This window comes from Mobula birostris, chromosome 26 (genome assembly GCF_030028105.1).
Source record: "Mobula birostris isolate sMobBir1 chromosome 26, sMobBir1.hap1, whole genome shotgun sequence".
Classification (NCBI taxonomy): Eukaryota; Metazoa; Chordata; class Chondrichthyes; order Myliobatiformes; family Myliobatidae; genus Mobula; species Mobula birostris.
In genome coordinates, this window is record NC_092395.1 from 37,235,669 (window position 1) to 37,249,178 (window position 13,510).

The 13,510-nt window shown below is 45.3% G+C and overlaps 1 protein-coding gene across 3 annotated transcripts in view; it reads right to left on the reverse strand.

The window, feature by feature from the left end:
* Nucleotides 1-1,697: 1,697 nt before the first annotated feature.
* Nucleotides 1,698-13,510, reverse strand: part of LOC140188341 (uncharacterized) — a 52,506-nt gene continuing 40,693 nt past the window's right edge. For all 3 annotated transcript variants that reach the window (XM_072244505.1, XM_072244504.1, XM_072244503.1), the window contains 2 exons: nucleotides 7,604-7,742; nucleotides 1,698-2,754 (listed from right to left, as the gene is read on the reverse strand). In XM_072244505.1, the coding sequence (XP_072100606.1) occupies nucleotides 1,719-2,754; nucleotides 7,604-7,722 (1,155 nt within the window). In that variant the 5' untranslated portion in view covers nucleotides 7,723-7,742 and the 3' untranslated portion in view covers nucleotides 1,698-1,718. The remainder of the gene's footprint in view (nucleotides 2,755-7,603; nucleotides 7,743-13,510) is intronic.

Below are 13,510 nucleotides of genomic sequence, written 5' to 3' on the forward strand. Positions count from 1 at the left end.
GAACCTGTTGGCGACCAGCCGGACAGTTGTCCTGAAGGAGGGGTGCACTAAGTTGTGAATGGACTCGAAAACCCGCCGGCACCAGGCTGCTGGGACGACGGGGCGGGGTTGGCCGGTAGCTACGTCACATAGTGGGGTCCTCTCACCTGGGCCTACGGGGAGGTCTTGGAGCTGCAAACCGGAGACCACAGTCCTGTAACTGGGGATCTCAGCGTCTGCCTGCTGTGCCTCTGCCAGCGCTTCATAGTCCACCCCCTGGGACAAGGCCTGTATGGTAGGTCTGGATAGTGCGTCCGCCACGACGTTGTCCTTTCCAGAGACATGCCGGATGTCCGTCGTGTACTCGGAGATGTAGGACAGATGTCGCTGCTGGCAGGACGACCAGGGGTCGGACACCTTCATGAACGCAAAGGTAAGCGGTTTGTGGTCTGTGAACGCGGTGAAGGGCCTACCTTCTAAGAAGTATCTGAAATGCCGGATTGCCAGGTATAGTGCCAATAGCTCCCGGTCGAAAGCACTGTATTTGAGTTTAGGTGGTCGTAGATGTTTGCTAAAGAACGCCAGGGGCTGCCAGCGACCCTCAATGAATTGTTCCAGCACTCCACCGACTGCTGTGTTGGATGTGTCCACCGTGAGGGCAGTAGGAACGTCCGTTCTGGGGTGCACTAGCACCGCGGCGTTTGCCAAGGCTTCTTTGGTTTTAACAAAAGCCGTTGCGGCCTCTTCATCCCAGGTACTGTCCTTGCCCTTACCCGACATTAGAGTGAACAGGAGTCGCATGGTTCGGGCTGCTGAGGGGAGGAAACGGTGGTAGAAATTCACCATACCCATGAATTCCTGCAGGCCTTTGATTGTGTTGGGTCGGGGGAAGTTGCGGACCGTGTCTACCTTGGCGGGCAGCGGGGTTGCCCCGTCTTTAGTAATCCTGTGGCCCAGGAAGTCGATGGTGTCGAGTCCGAACTGGCATTTGGCTGGGTTGATTGTAAGGCCGAATTCGCTCAGGCGGGAGTAGAGCTGGCGGAGGTGGGACAGATGCTCCTGCCGACTACTGCTGGCTGTGAGGATGTCGTCCAAATAGATGAATGCAAAGTCCAGGTCACATCCCACCGCGTCCATTAGCCGCTGGAAAGTCTGTGCGGCATTCTTTAGACCAAAAGGCATTCGGAGGAATTCGAAAAGTCCGAACGGTGTGATAAGTGCTGTTTTGGGGATGTCGTCCGGATGTACAGGGATTTGATGGTATCCCCGGACGAGGTCTACCTTGGAAAAGATCCTTGCGCCTTGTAGGCTTGCTGCGAAGTCTTGAATGTGCGGTACAGGGTAGCGGTCTGGCGTTGTAGCCTCGTTCAGTCTGCGGTAGTCACCGCATGGTCTCCAGCCCCCCATTGCCTTGGGCACCATGTGAAGGGGGGGAGGCCCATGGGCTGTCGGACTATCATATGATCCCCAATTCCTCCACCTTCTTGAACTCCTCCTTCGCCAGTCGGAGTTTGTCCGGGGGAAGCCTTCAAGCACGGCCGTGGAGGGGTGGTCCCTGGGTTGGGATGTGGTGCTGTACTCCGTGTCTGGGCATGGCTGCCGTGAACTGTGGTGTCAGTACTGATGGGAAATCCGCCAGGACCCTGTGAATTCGTCGTCGGACAGCGTGATGGAGTCCAGGTGTGAGGCTGGCAACTGTCCTTCACCCAGGGAGAACGTTTGAAAAGTCTTGGGGTGGACTAATCGCTTCCCTTGCAGGTCGACCAGCAGGCTGTGGGCTCGTAGAAAATCCGCCCCCAGGAGTGGTTGGCCACGGCGGCCAGTGTGAAGTCCCACGTGAACCGGCTGGAGCTGAACTGTAGCTGCACCGTGCGGGTGCCGTAGGTTCGTATTGTGCTGCCATTTGCGGCCCTCAGGGTGGGTCCCGGTTCTCTGTTGCGGGTATCATAACTCGTTGGAGGTAAGACGCTGATCTCCGCTCTGGTGTCGACCAAAAAGCAGCGTCCCGACTGCTTGTCCCAGACATACAGGAGGCTGCCCTGGCGTTTCCCGGGAATTTGCAGGGTGGTCTGCAGCGGCGGGCCTCTGTGCCCCACCGCTGGTAGTAGAAGCTCCTCACTCCCGTCGCCGGGTTTTGTAGGCTCTGCTGCCGGGCCTGGTCTGGTCTGTCGTTGGGCACGCGGCTTGGTGATCTGTGCGACGGACGCCCCTCTCTCTTTCCTGGCATTCCACAGCACACCTGCTCGGGCCACCACCTCCCGGGGGTCGCTGAAATCTGCGTCGGACAGCAGCAGGCATATGTCCTCGGGCAGTTGCTCTAGGAACGCCTGCTCAAACATGAGGCAGGGTTTGTGTCCTTCAGCCAGGGCCAGCATCTCGTTCATTAATGCTGACGGCGGCCTGTCTCCCAAACCATCCAGGAGCATTAAGCGGCGTGCTCGCTTGTGCCGTGAGAGACCGGAAGTCCTTATGAGCAGGGCTTTGAATGCTGTGTATTTGCCGTCCTCCGGGGGCGACTGTATAAACTCCTCAACTTGTGCAGCTGTCTCCTGGTCAAGTGAGCTCAGCACATAGTAGTAGCGAGTGGACTCCGAGGTTATCTGCCGAATGTGGAATTGAGCTTCTGCTTGTTCGAACCATAAATGGGGTCGCAGCGTCCAGAAGCTTGACAGTTTTAACAAAACTGCATGAACAGATGCAGCGTCGGTCATCTCTGGTCCAAATATCGTTTGGGCCGTCGGGATCACCAAATGTAGTGGTGTGCTACACACAGCGCTAGAATAACCACACAGAGTCGGTGAGTTAGAGTTGCGATGAAAGAGATTTATTCAAACTTCACGGCCTGCTTTAAAGCCTTCCCGTTCCCACCCTCCCTGGGGCGGGACTGCTGTGGGGAATGCATATTCCCAGACCCTTTCCGCGCGCGGGATTCTCCCCCTGCTGGTGAAGATGGTCTGGCGCCCTTTTTGGGGCCGGCCCTCTGCCTGCGCGCGCTGTTGTGAGCCGGTTCGTGGGTGCCAGAAAGTGGGTCGCCACAACACAATCAAGTTGCAAGTTTTTTGGATTAATTATAAAGTTTGTAGGATTCATGTAGTCATTTACTTAAGTTAGATGACCAAGGTAAGGGTCAAAACTCCTAAACTGAGATACAAATACAAGACAGAAGTCTGACCCCTTCCCTTTCTAGTCCTGATGAACGGTCTCAGCCCAAAATGATGACTGTTTGCACTTTTCTACAGATGTTGCCTGGCTTGCTGAGCTCCCCCAGCATTTTGTAGGTGTTGCTTCTAAATTCTGTTGCCCAGAATTAAACAGTTGGGCAACAAGGTAGTATACTGGTTAACACAATCACTTTACAGCACCAGTGATTACCTATTGGGGTTCGATTCCTGTCACTATCAGTAGTGACTTTGGACATTCTCACCAAAACCATGTGGGTTTCCTCCAGGGTATCTGGTTTCCTCCCACATTCCAAAGATGTACAGTTAGAGTTACTGAGTTGTGGGAATGCTACACTGGCACTGGAAGAACGGCAACTCTTACGGGCTACCACCAGCGCAAATTTCAGACTGTGTTGGTCGTTGATGCAAATTGACACACTTCACTGTATGTTTTGATGTTTCCATGCACAAATAAAGCTAAATCTTTAAAACTAGTAAAATATAACATAAAATATGGCTCCAGGCCTTTTGCTTTGTACTTACCCAATATCCCCATGCCTTGACACCTCCATTCTGGCTCTTACCATCATACCCCCAGCCTAACACCATGTTAAACTGACATAACAATTAAAAACAGGGGTTTTTAAGGAAGATGGATGAGGTCCTGAAGTGTGAGTTTCAGGAACTAGGCAGAAGGCTGAAGAACAGGACCTCAGGGGCGGCGTTCTCAGGATTGCTGCCAGTGCTACATGACAGTGATGGTAAGAATTGGAGGAAATGGCAGTTGAATGCGTGGCTGTGGAGTTGGTGCAGGGAGCAGGGCTTTAGATTTTTGGATCATTGGGATCTCTTCTGGGGAAGGTGGGACCTGTACAGATTGGATGGGTTGCACCTGAACTTGAGGGGGAGCAATAATCATAGTCATAGTCATACCTTATTGATCCCGGGGGAGATTGGTTTTTATCACAGTTGCACTATAAATAATTAAATAGTAATAAAACCATAAATAGTTAAATAGTAATATGTAAATTATGCCAGTAAATTATGAAATGTCCAGGACCAGCCTATTGGCTCAGGGTGTCTGACCCTCCAAGGGAGGAGTTGTTAAGTTTGATGGTCACAGGCAGGAATGACTTCCTATGATGCTCTGTGTTGCATCTCAGTGGAATGAGTCTCTGGCTGAATATACTCCTGTGCCCAACCAGTACATCATGCAGTGGATGGGAGTCATTATTCAAGATGGCAATATCCTTGCAGGTAGGTTTGCTAGCATGGTTCAGGAGGGTTTAAACTAATTTGCAAGGGGGATGGGACCGAGAGCAATAGAGCAGTGAAAGAAGTGCATGGAGTAAAGCCAGATCTAACATCCATAGAGAGGCTTTGAGGAAAGAGAAGCAGAATAAACTGTGTAAAGGCAGTAAGGTAGAAGGGCTGAAGTGTGTGTACCTCAATGCAAGAAGCATCAGGAACAAAGGTGATGAACTGAGAGCTTGGATACATACGTGGAATTATGATGTAGTCGCCATTACAGAGACTTGGCTGGCACCAGGGCAGGAATGGATTTTCAATATTCCTGGATTTCAGTGCTTTAAAAGGGATAGACAGGGGGGAAAAGGGGAGGAGGGGTGGCATTGCTGGTCAGGGATACTATTACAGCTACAGAAAGGGTGGGTAATGTAGCAGGATCCTCTTTTGAGTCAGTATACTCTATTGGGGGTATTCTATAGGTCCCCTGGTAGCAGGAGAGATACAGAGGAGCAGATTGGGAGGCAGATTTTGGAAAGGTGCAAAAATAACAGGGTTGTTATCATGGGTGACTTTAACTTCCCTAATATTGATTGGCACCTGATTAGTTCCAAGGGTTTAGATGGGGCAGAGTTTGTTAAGTGTGTCCAGGACGGATTCCTGTCACAGTATGTGGACAGGCCGACCAGGGGGAATGCCATACTAGATCTAGTACTAGGTAATGAACTGGGTCAGGTCACAGATCTCTCAGTGGGTGAGCATCTGGGGGACAGTGACCACCGCTCCCTGGCCTTTAGCATTATCATGGAAAAGGATAGAATCAGAGAGGACAGGAAAATATTTAATTGAGGAAAGGCAAATTATGAGGCTATAAAGCTAGAACTTGCGGGTGTGAATTGGGATGATGTTTTTGCAGCGAAATGTACTATGGACATGTGGTCGATGTTTAGAGATCTCTTGCAGGAGGTTAGGGATAAATTTGTCCCGGTGAGGAAGATAAAGAATGGTAGGGTGAAGGAACCATGGGTGACAAGTGAGGTGGAAAATCTAGTCAGGTGGAAGAAGGCAGCACACATGAGGTTTAGGAAGCAAGGATCAGATGGGTCTATTGAGACATATAGGGAACCAAGAAAGGAGCTTCAGAAGGGGCTGAGAAGAGCAAGAAGGGGGCATGAGAAGGCTTTGGTGAGTAGGATAAAGGAAAACCCCAAGGAATTCTTCAATTATGTGAAGAACGAAAGGATGACAGGAGTGAAGGTAGGACCAATTAGAGATAAGGGTGGGAAGAAGTGCGTGGAGGCTGTGGAAGTGAGCGAGGTCCTCAATGAATACTTCTCTTCAGTATTCACCAATAAGAGGGAACTTGATGATGGTGAGGACAATATGAGTGAGGTTGATGTTCTGGAGCATGTTAATATTAAGGGAGAGGAGGTGTTGGAGTTGTTAAAATACATTAGGACGGATAAGTCGCCGGGTCCTGACAGAATATTCCCCAGGCTGCTCCATGAGGTGAGTGAAGAGATTGCTGAGCCTCTGGCTAGGAGCTTTATGTCCTCGTCGTCCACAGGAATGGTACCGGAGGATTGGAGGGAGGCAAATGTTGTCCCCTTGTTCGAAAAAGGTAGTAGGGATAGTCCGGGTAATTATAGACCAGTGAGCCTTACGTCTGTGGTGGGATAGCTGTTGGAAAAGATTCTTAGAGATAGGATCCATGGGCATTTAGAGAATCATGGTCTGATCAGGGACAGTCAGCATGGCTTTGTGAAGGGCAGATCATGTCTAACAAGCCTGATAGAGTTCTTTGAGGAGGTGACCAGGCATATAGATGAGGGTAGTGCAGTGGATGTGATCTATATGGATTTTAGTAAGGCATTTGACAAGGTTCCACACGGTAGACTTATTCAGAAAGTCAGAAGGCATGGAATCCAGGGAAGTTTGGCCAGGTGGATTCAGAATTGGCTTGCCTGCAGAAGGCAGAGGGTCATGGTGGAGGGAGTACATTCTGATTGGAGGATTGTGACTAGTGGTGTCCCACGAGGATCTGTTCTGGGACCTCTACTTTTCATGATTTTTACTAACGACGTGGATGTGGGGGTAGGGGGGTGGGATGGCAAGTTTGCAGACGACACAAAGGTTGGTGGTGTTGTAGATAGTGTAGAGGATTGTCGAAGATGCAGAGAGACATTGATAGGATGCAGAGGTGGGCTGAGAAGTGGCAGATGGAGTTCAACCTGGAGAAGTGTGAGGTGGTACACTTTGGAAGGACAAACTCCAAGGCAGAGTACAAAGTAAATGGCAGGATACTTGGTAGTGTGGAGGAGCAGAGGGATCTGGGGGTACATGTCCACCGACCCTAAAAGTTGCTTCACAGGTAGATAGGGTAGTTAAGAAAGCTTATGGGGTGTTAGCTTTCATAAGTTGAGAGATAGAGTTTAAGAGTCGCGATGTAATGATGCAGCTGAATAAAACTCTGGTTAGGCCACAATTGGAGTACTGTGTCCAGTTCTGGTCGCCTCACTATAGGAAGGATGTGGAAGCATTGGAAAGGGTACAGAGGAGATTTACCAGGATGCTGCCTGGTTTAGAGAGTATACATTATGATCAGAGATTAAGGGAGCTAGGGCTTTACTCTTTGGAGAGGAGGAGGATGAGAGGAGACATGATAGAAGTGTACAAGATAATAAGAGGAATAGATAGAGTGAATAGCCAGCGCCTCTTCCCCAGGGCACCACTGCTCAATACAAGAGGACATGGCTTTAAGATAAGGGGTGGGAAGTTCAAGGGGGATATTAGAGGAAGGTTTTTTTTAAAACTCAGAGAGTGGTTGGTGCATGGAATGCACTGCCTGAGTCAGTGGTGGAGACAGATACACTAGTGAAGTTTAAGAGACTACTAGATGGGTATATGGAGGAATTTAAGGTGGGGGATTATATGGGAGGCAGGGTTTGAGGGTCAGCACAACATTGTGGGCCAAGGGGCCTGTAATGTGCTGTACTATTCTATGTTCTTAATAGGTTGGTGCAACAAGGGTTAAAACGTTGTGGAATGGAAAGGATCTTACAGAGATTACACCTTTTAGCATGCTATTATGAATGATTACAAAAGCGTGAATCGTTGGTGGACATTGGACCATTGCACAATAATTTATGATGCAAACCTCATTGATCTACCTTCCATCTTTGCTGATGTGACACCAACATCCCTGCTAATCAACTCACCGTGGGAGGGTAACAGGAGAAGTAACAAAGGTACTGAAATCCATGAGCTCACATGCCACATCCACAGATAAAGCCATTAGTGAGTCAGCTGTATCAAAGTTCATAGGACCTTCTTCCATCTCTCTCCTTGTACTGATGCCTGTGTGGAAATAAACCTGTTATTAATTACATAGACTTCAGTATTCATTCCATCTAGGCTGGCCTTAGAACAGCCATATTTGGTCCATAGTTTGTCATTTGCCTTAATGACTTCATAGGTGAATCACATCAGGTTCTGTTTGATACCACTCCTGTGAAAATCCCTTGGGACATTATTGATATGAGCAATATATATAGACAGAGACAATAGGGGCTCAAGATTATTCTCCAAAAATAAAAAGATAATGCTATTGAAAGTTTGTTTAATCCAGAGTAGAGATTCAACATAGTGTTACCAAGGTAAACCCTAATACTGATACTTTTACAAAAAGCATTATAGTGTTCCTCACTAATGGTTTAATATCAAACAAGTTGGTATGGTATAAAACCAGAGCTTTTTCACTATTGCTGGGGATCACAGGGATGGGAGATCTCAGTCAACAAAGCAGGAACTATTCTTATTTGATATTTCCTCGTTTTTAGGATTTGAGTTATATGAATAATATTGCACTCATAATTATTTAACTGTAAGAAAAGCCAATGAAGACTGGAATGACAATCATTCTTCATACGTCAGAGCAACTTCCATTATTTAACTCTGCGAGGGCTGTCTGCTGAAACAATCTATGGAGGTACAGTGTGAGATTTCATTTTGAGATGCCTGCTTTGATGTGTAGTTCAGCAAGCAGAAAGTGTGCGGAAGTCAAAACATTTTCCAAGTAAGAAATAAGTAACAGCCCATAGAAACCATAGGTGAAAACTAGACATAACGGTAAATGTAAGTTAGTTTCTGAGTTTTGTTAATACATTGAATTTAGTATCTCAGTATGGACAATGTCTATATCCTTTTATCTTCTATATTAATTTCACATCATAGACTGAAACACAATCAAAACAATTGTCTGTTTGCTAAAGCAATATAATGAATGCCATCTCAGCATGTTAATAGGGGCCTGATGAATTGCTTATCATGAAATCACAGAATTATAATGCACAGCGTCTTATCAGCCCATCATTTCTGCGCAAGCAAGGTGAGCTGCCTCAATGACTATTGAACCTTAGCACTTACATCTACTGTAATGAAGTGCTTCAAGAGGATGGTTATGGTTAGAATTCACTGCTGCCTCTGTCAACCTGGGAAATCTAGGTCCAGTGGTACAAACAAGCAACACAAACTGGGGTCTTCCTTGGTTGTAGTGGATGACCATGAAGTCTTCTGTGCCTGGTCATGCCCTTCGCTCTCCACAGAGCATTGCAGTGTCGCCTCCTGGACATTGGATCTCACTGTAGATCTCATCTGCCCAGTTTGCCAGAGCTGACTTTGCATGCTGGGATAGACATGTCCCTAACTCACTGGGTGTAAAGCAGCTGGCTACCCTCACCTGGTCTGGCCCACCTGGCGAAGCAGTGTACCAGGTGTGGCTGCTAATGCATGCGAACAGCTACTTGAAGTCACAGGTGAGAGCTGAGTGTACAGTGGGGACCAAAGGTGAGAGAGCTTCCCCACAATGGAAATGACAAACCCCTTCGCCAGAGGTGCTATCCCTCCCTATACAACCCACGTCTCCTAGACTTCAGTCTAAGTCATGGACAATGCACAATGAAAAGCAATGGACAAGTACAAAGGTCAGGGAAATCCCCATGGAAACTGCCTTCCAGTCACAAACTACATCATGACCTTTGCCCTCTGCTTCCTGTCACAGAGCACTTTTTCTTGAATCCTGCAGCAGGGAAGGAGCTATACACAGTTAAATATGACAACCATCTCATTTGTGGCAACCACCAACAGCAAGTCCGTGATCAACAGTTTGTAGGTCAATGTAATACTACAGTATGTTTCAACACTCTGGTATCATGTGAATTTAAAGGATAAATTAAATGCTTCCATAGAGCTGAAGGTACACTCAGCGGCCATTTTATTAGGTGCAGGAGTAGAACCCTATGAGGTCTTCTGCTGTTGTAGCCCATCCACTTCAATGTTCAACGAGAGATGCTTTTCCACACACCACTGTTGTAACAACTGGTTATTTGAGTTCTGTCAGTTTGAACCAGTCTGACCATTCTCCTCTGACCTTTCCCATTACCAAGGCATTTTTGCCCACAGAACTGCCACTCACCGGTTGTTTCTTTAATTTTTCACACCATTCTCTGTAAACTCTAGACACTGTTTTGCATGAAAATCCCAGGAGATCAGCAGTTTCTGAAATACTCAAACAACCCCGTCTGGCATCAACAATCATCCCATGGTCAAAGTCATTTAGATCACATTTCTTCCCCATTCTGATGTTTAGTCTGAACAACTAAACCTCTTGACAATGTCTGCATGCTTTTATGCATTGACGTGCTACCACATGATTGGCTGATCAGATATTTGCATTAATGAGCAGCTGTACCTAATAAAGTGACCACCAAGTCTACAATAAATATACTCACATTAAGAAAATCTGGAAATTCTGAGCTTTTCACAAAAGCTGAGCTTATTCAAACATGTCTGTTGGACTGATGAAGAGAAAATTTGTAGCAATCCAATTTTTTGCCAAACCAATGCAAGTGATATTCTTTGCCAAACACTAAGAGAACTTTAAGATCTCCAAAACAGATGAAGGTTATGACAGATGAAGGTAAATGATCCTGGCCACCATGGATTTAAGGTGGCGTGAGAAATAATAAGACTTCAATATATATCCGAGGCTGAAACTATAATGCCTTGTTTGTATCCAGACATTATTCTGAGTTACTATGCTTTAATAAATGCATGTAAATGACCCAAAGTCACTAATCACATAATAATTGGATAATTATGAAGAAAAAGAGTAGCAGGAGTTGCCAGGAACTCTTGAACAAGATTACTGCAATGAAACCAGACGACGTTTATCATCATAGAACATAGCAATACAGAACAGTACAGTACAGGAACAGGCCTGTTGGCCCAAGATATTGTGCAGATCTCATTAAGCTAGCAATTAAATGCCTAACTAAACTAGTCCCTTCTACCTACACAATTATGTTTCATCAGTTAACAGTTATTCATAAAAAAGAGCTCACCTTACTTTTTGAATTGGAATTAGAATTGGTTGAACTTGGTTTATTATAGTCCCATGTACCGAGATACTGTGAAAAGCCCCTCTTACATATGGTTCAAGCAGATCAAATCTTTACACTGTGCATTTTGATATTGTACAAGGTGAACAATAAGGCAGGCAAATAATAAGGTACAAAATCATAATCAGAGAAATTATGAAGTCAGGAATCCATCTTATATATTAGAGAACCATTCAATGAGCTTATAACAGTGGGATAGAAGCTATCCTTGAGCCCAGTAGTATGTGCTTTCAAGCTTTTATTTATCTTCTGCCCAATGGAAGAAGAGAGAAGAGGATGTCTGGGGTGGGTGAGGTCATGAGAAATATAGACCAAGTCCATGGAGCGGAGGCTGGCTTCTATGACTTGCTGTGCTGTATCCACAAATCCCTGCAGTTTCTTATAGTCACGTGCACAGCTGTTGCCATACCAACCTTTACGCATCCGGATAGGTTGCTGTCTATGGTGCGTTGCTAAAATGCCTAATGGTCAACAGGAGCATGCTACATTTCTTTGCTTCCAAAGAAATAGAGGCATTGGCAAATGTTCATGGCTGTGGTAGGACCAGGGCAGGCTGTTGCTGATGTTCTCTCATAATAACTTGAAGCTCTCAGCTGTCTCAACCTCAACACTATTGATGTAGACTGGAGCACATACATCACTTCCCCCCCACCCCCCCGGCCTTCCAGAAGTAAACAAGCAGCTTTTTTGTTTGGTTAAAATAAGGGAAAAGTTGTTGTCAAGTCACCATGCTATTATCTCCTTTCTGTACTCTAACATCATTATTTGTGATATGGGCCACTATGGTGGTATCACCTGCAAACTTTTAGATGGAGTTAGTGACTCTGGCCACACAGTCATGAGTGTATACAGAGTAGAGTAGGGGGCTGACAACACAACCTTGTAGAGTACCAGTGTCTAGAATAGTCTTAATTAATTGGTTAGGTACTAACTACCCACTTTTTTATTATTGATATACCGAATGCGGGTATGATATAATTTAATGGACTACGAGGAGAAGCCAGGGAACAACATACACACGAGCATAGATCAGTGGTGGGAAAGTTAGATACCGAGAACCAGGATTTATCTTTATATGGGAAAGCAAGAACTGTTTAACCATAGTCAGCATGGTTTTCTTAGTGGAAGATCAAGTTTCTCAGATTTTTGAGATGGTGGTGTTTACCATTCCCTCAGTCAACCAACTTATGTTAGGTAGATGACCACCCAAATCTTAATTCATTCAAAACTCGGTCTTTATTTATCAACAGAAATATTCCACTTACAAGTAGGTTAATTGGTCATTGTAAATTGTCCTGTGATTAGGAACAACTGCCTTAGGATGGTGGTGTCCATCATTAAGGATTCTCACCACCCAGGACATGCCCTCTTCTCTTTGTTACAGTCAGGAAGGAGGAACAAAAGCCTGAAAGAACATACTCAGCAAATCAGGAACAACTTCTTCCTCCCTGCCATCTGATTTCTGAATGAAGATTAAACTAAACTTAAATATATATATATATATATATATATATATATATATACACACACACTTAATGCATCTCAGTAATTTTGTTTCTCTACATTTATTTATCAGGTATCTCATTGTACTGCTGCCATAACGTTAACAAATAGAACATATGCTGCTGATATTAAATCTGATTCTAATTAGGTAAACCAGGGCTGTGGGGATGCTGAGGAGTGTGGCTCAGAGACCTACTCCATGCTGTATCACTAAAGAAAGTATTTAAATATTTAATTGACTTTAGGTCAATAACTCAGTTTCCTGAATGCTACTGATTCTTCTGTACTAAAACACACCCAGTCCCTTGCTCCAACTCCTCCAACAGGAATTCCTTGCTGGCCAAATGATTGGTGTTTCTATTAGGATCAATCCTGGCTTAAGGCTCTTCCTTCTTATAGTTAGTCTTTGGAGATCTCGCTGCTCATTTTTATTTTATTTCTATCCGTTTTGAACCATGAAATTTTGATTTTGTTGGTTCTGGCTTTCCTTGCTAGGCTGTCTCCACTTTTCACTGGCTCTGGCCCAAGTAAACATCTGCCCATGATATCACTTGTTTGCTTTTCCCTGAATCAAGCCACTTCAAACCAGTGACAGCCAGTTCAAATTAGACACTGGGCTCAAGTTATTTCAGTTTGCAGACACAGATTACTCTTCTTATTAGCCTTTTACCTTATCAAAGAGCATCCCAAAAGTAATACATATTTGAAAATTATCTCTAATTTAGCAGATTAACTGCAGAGCAATCATTATGTCCACTTTCAATGACTTTAATCTAGCAAGCGTTATTATAAAAGACCATTGAACATGTCCATGGACAGGAAAGGGTTTAGAGGGATATTGACCAAACAGAGGCAAATGGGATTAGCATAGACTGGCATGCTGGCTGTGAACAAATTGGGCCAAAGGGTTTGTTTCCATGCTCTACAACTCATGAATCTATTAATGAGTTACTCTGTCGATTGCATTGTTAATTGTAACAAAATTTGGCTCAGTATGTTGCACTTACAAACATTTGTACTTTCAGTACTTTACATTGGCAAGAAAGATTTCTGAATATTAAGCAGAAACTGATAATTGAGAGTCTGCTGCTGAATATATGTGTTTACAGTTTTGAGATTATTTTTAGGTTCATGAAGGTCAAACTTTCATTCCCAATTTTCTGA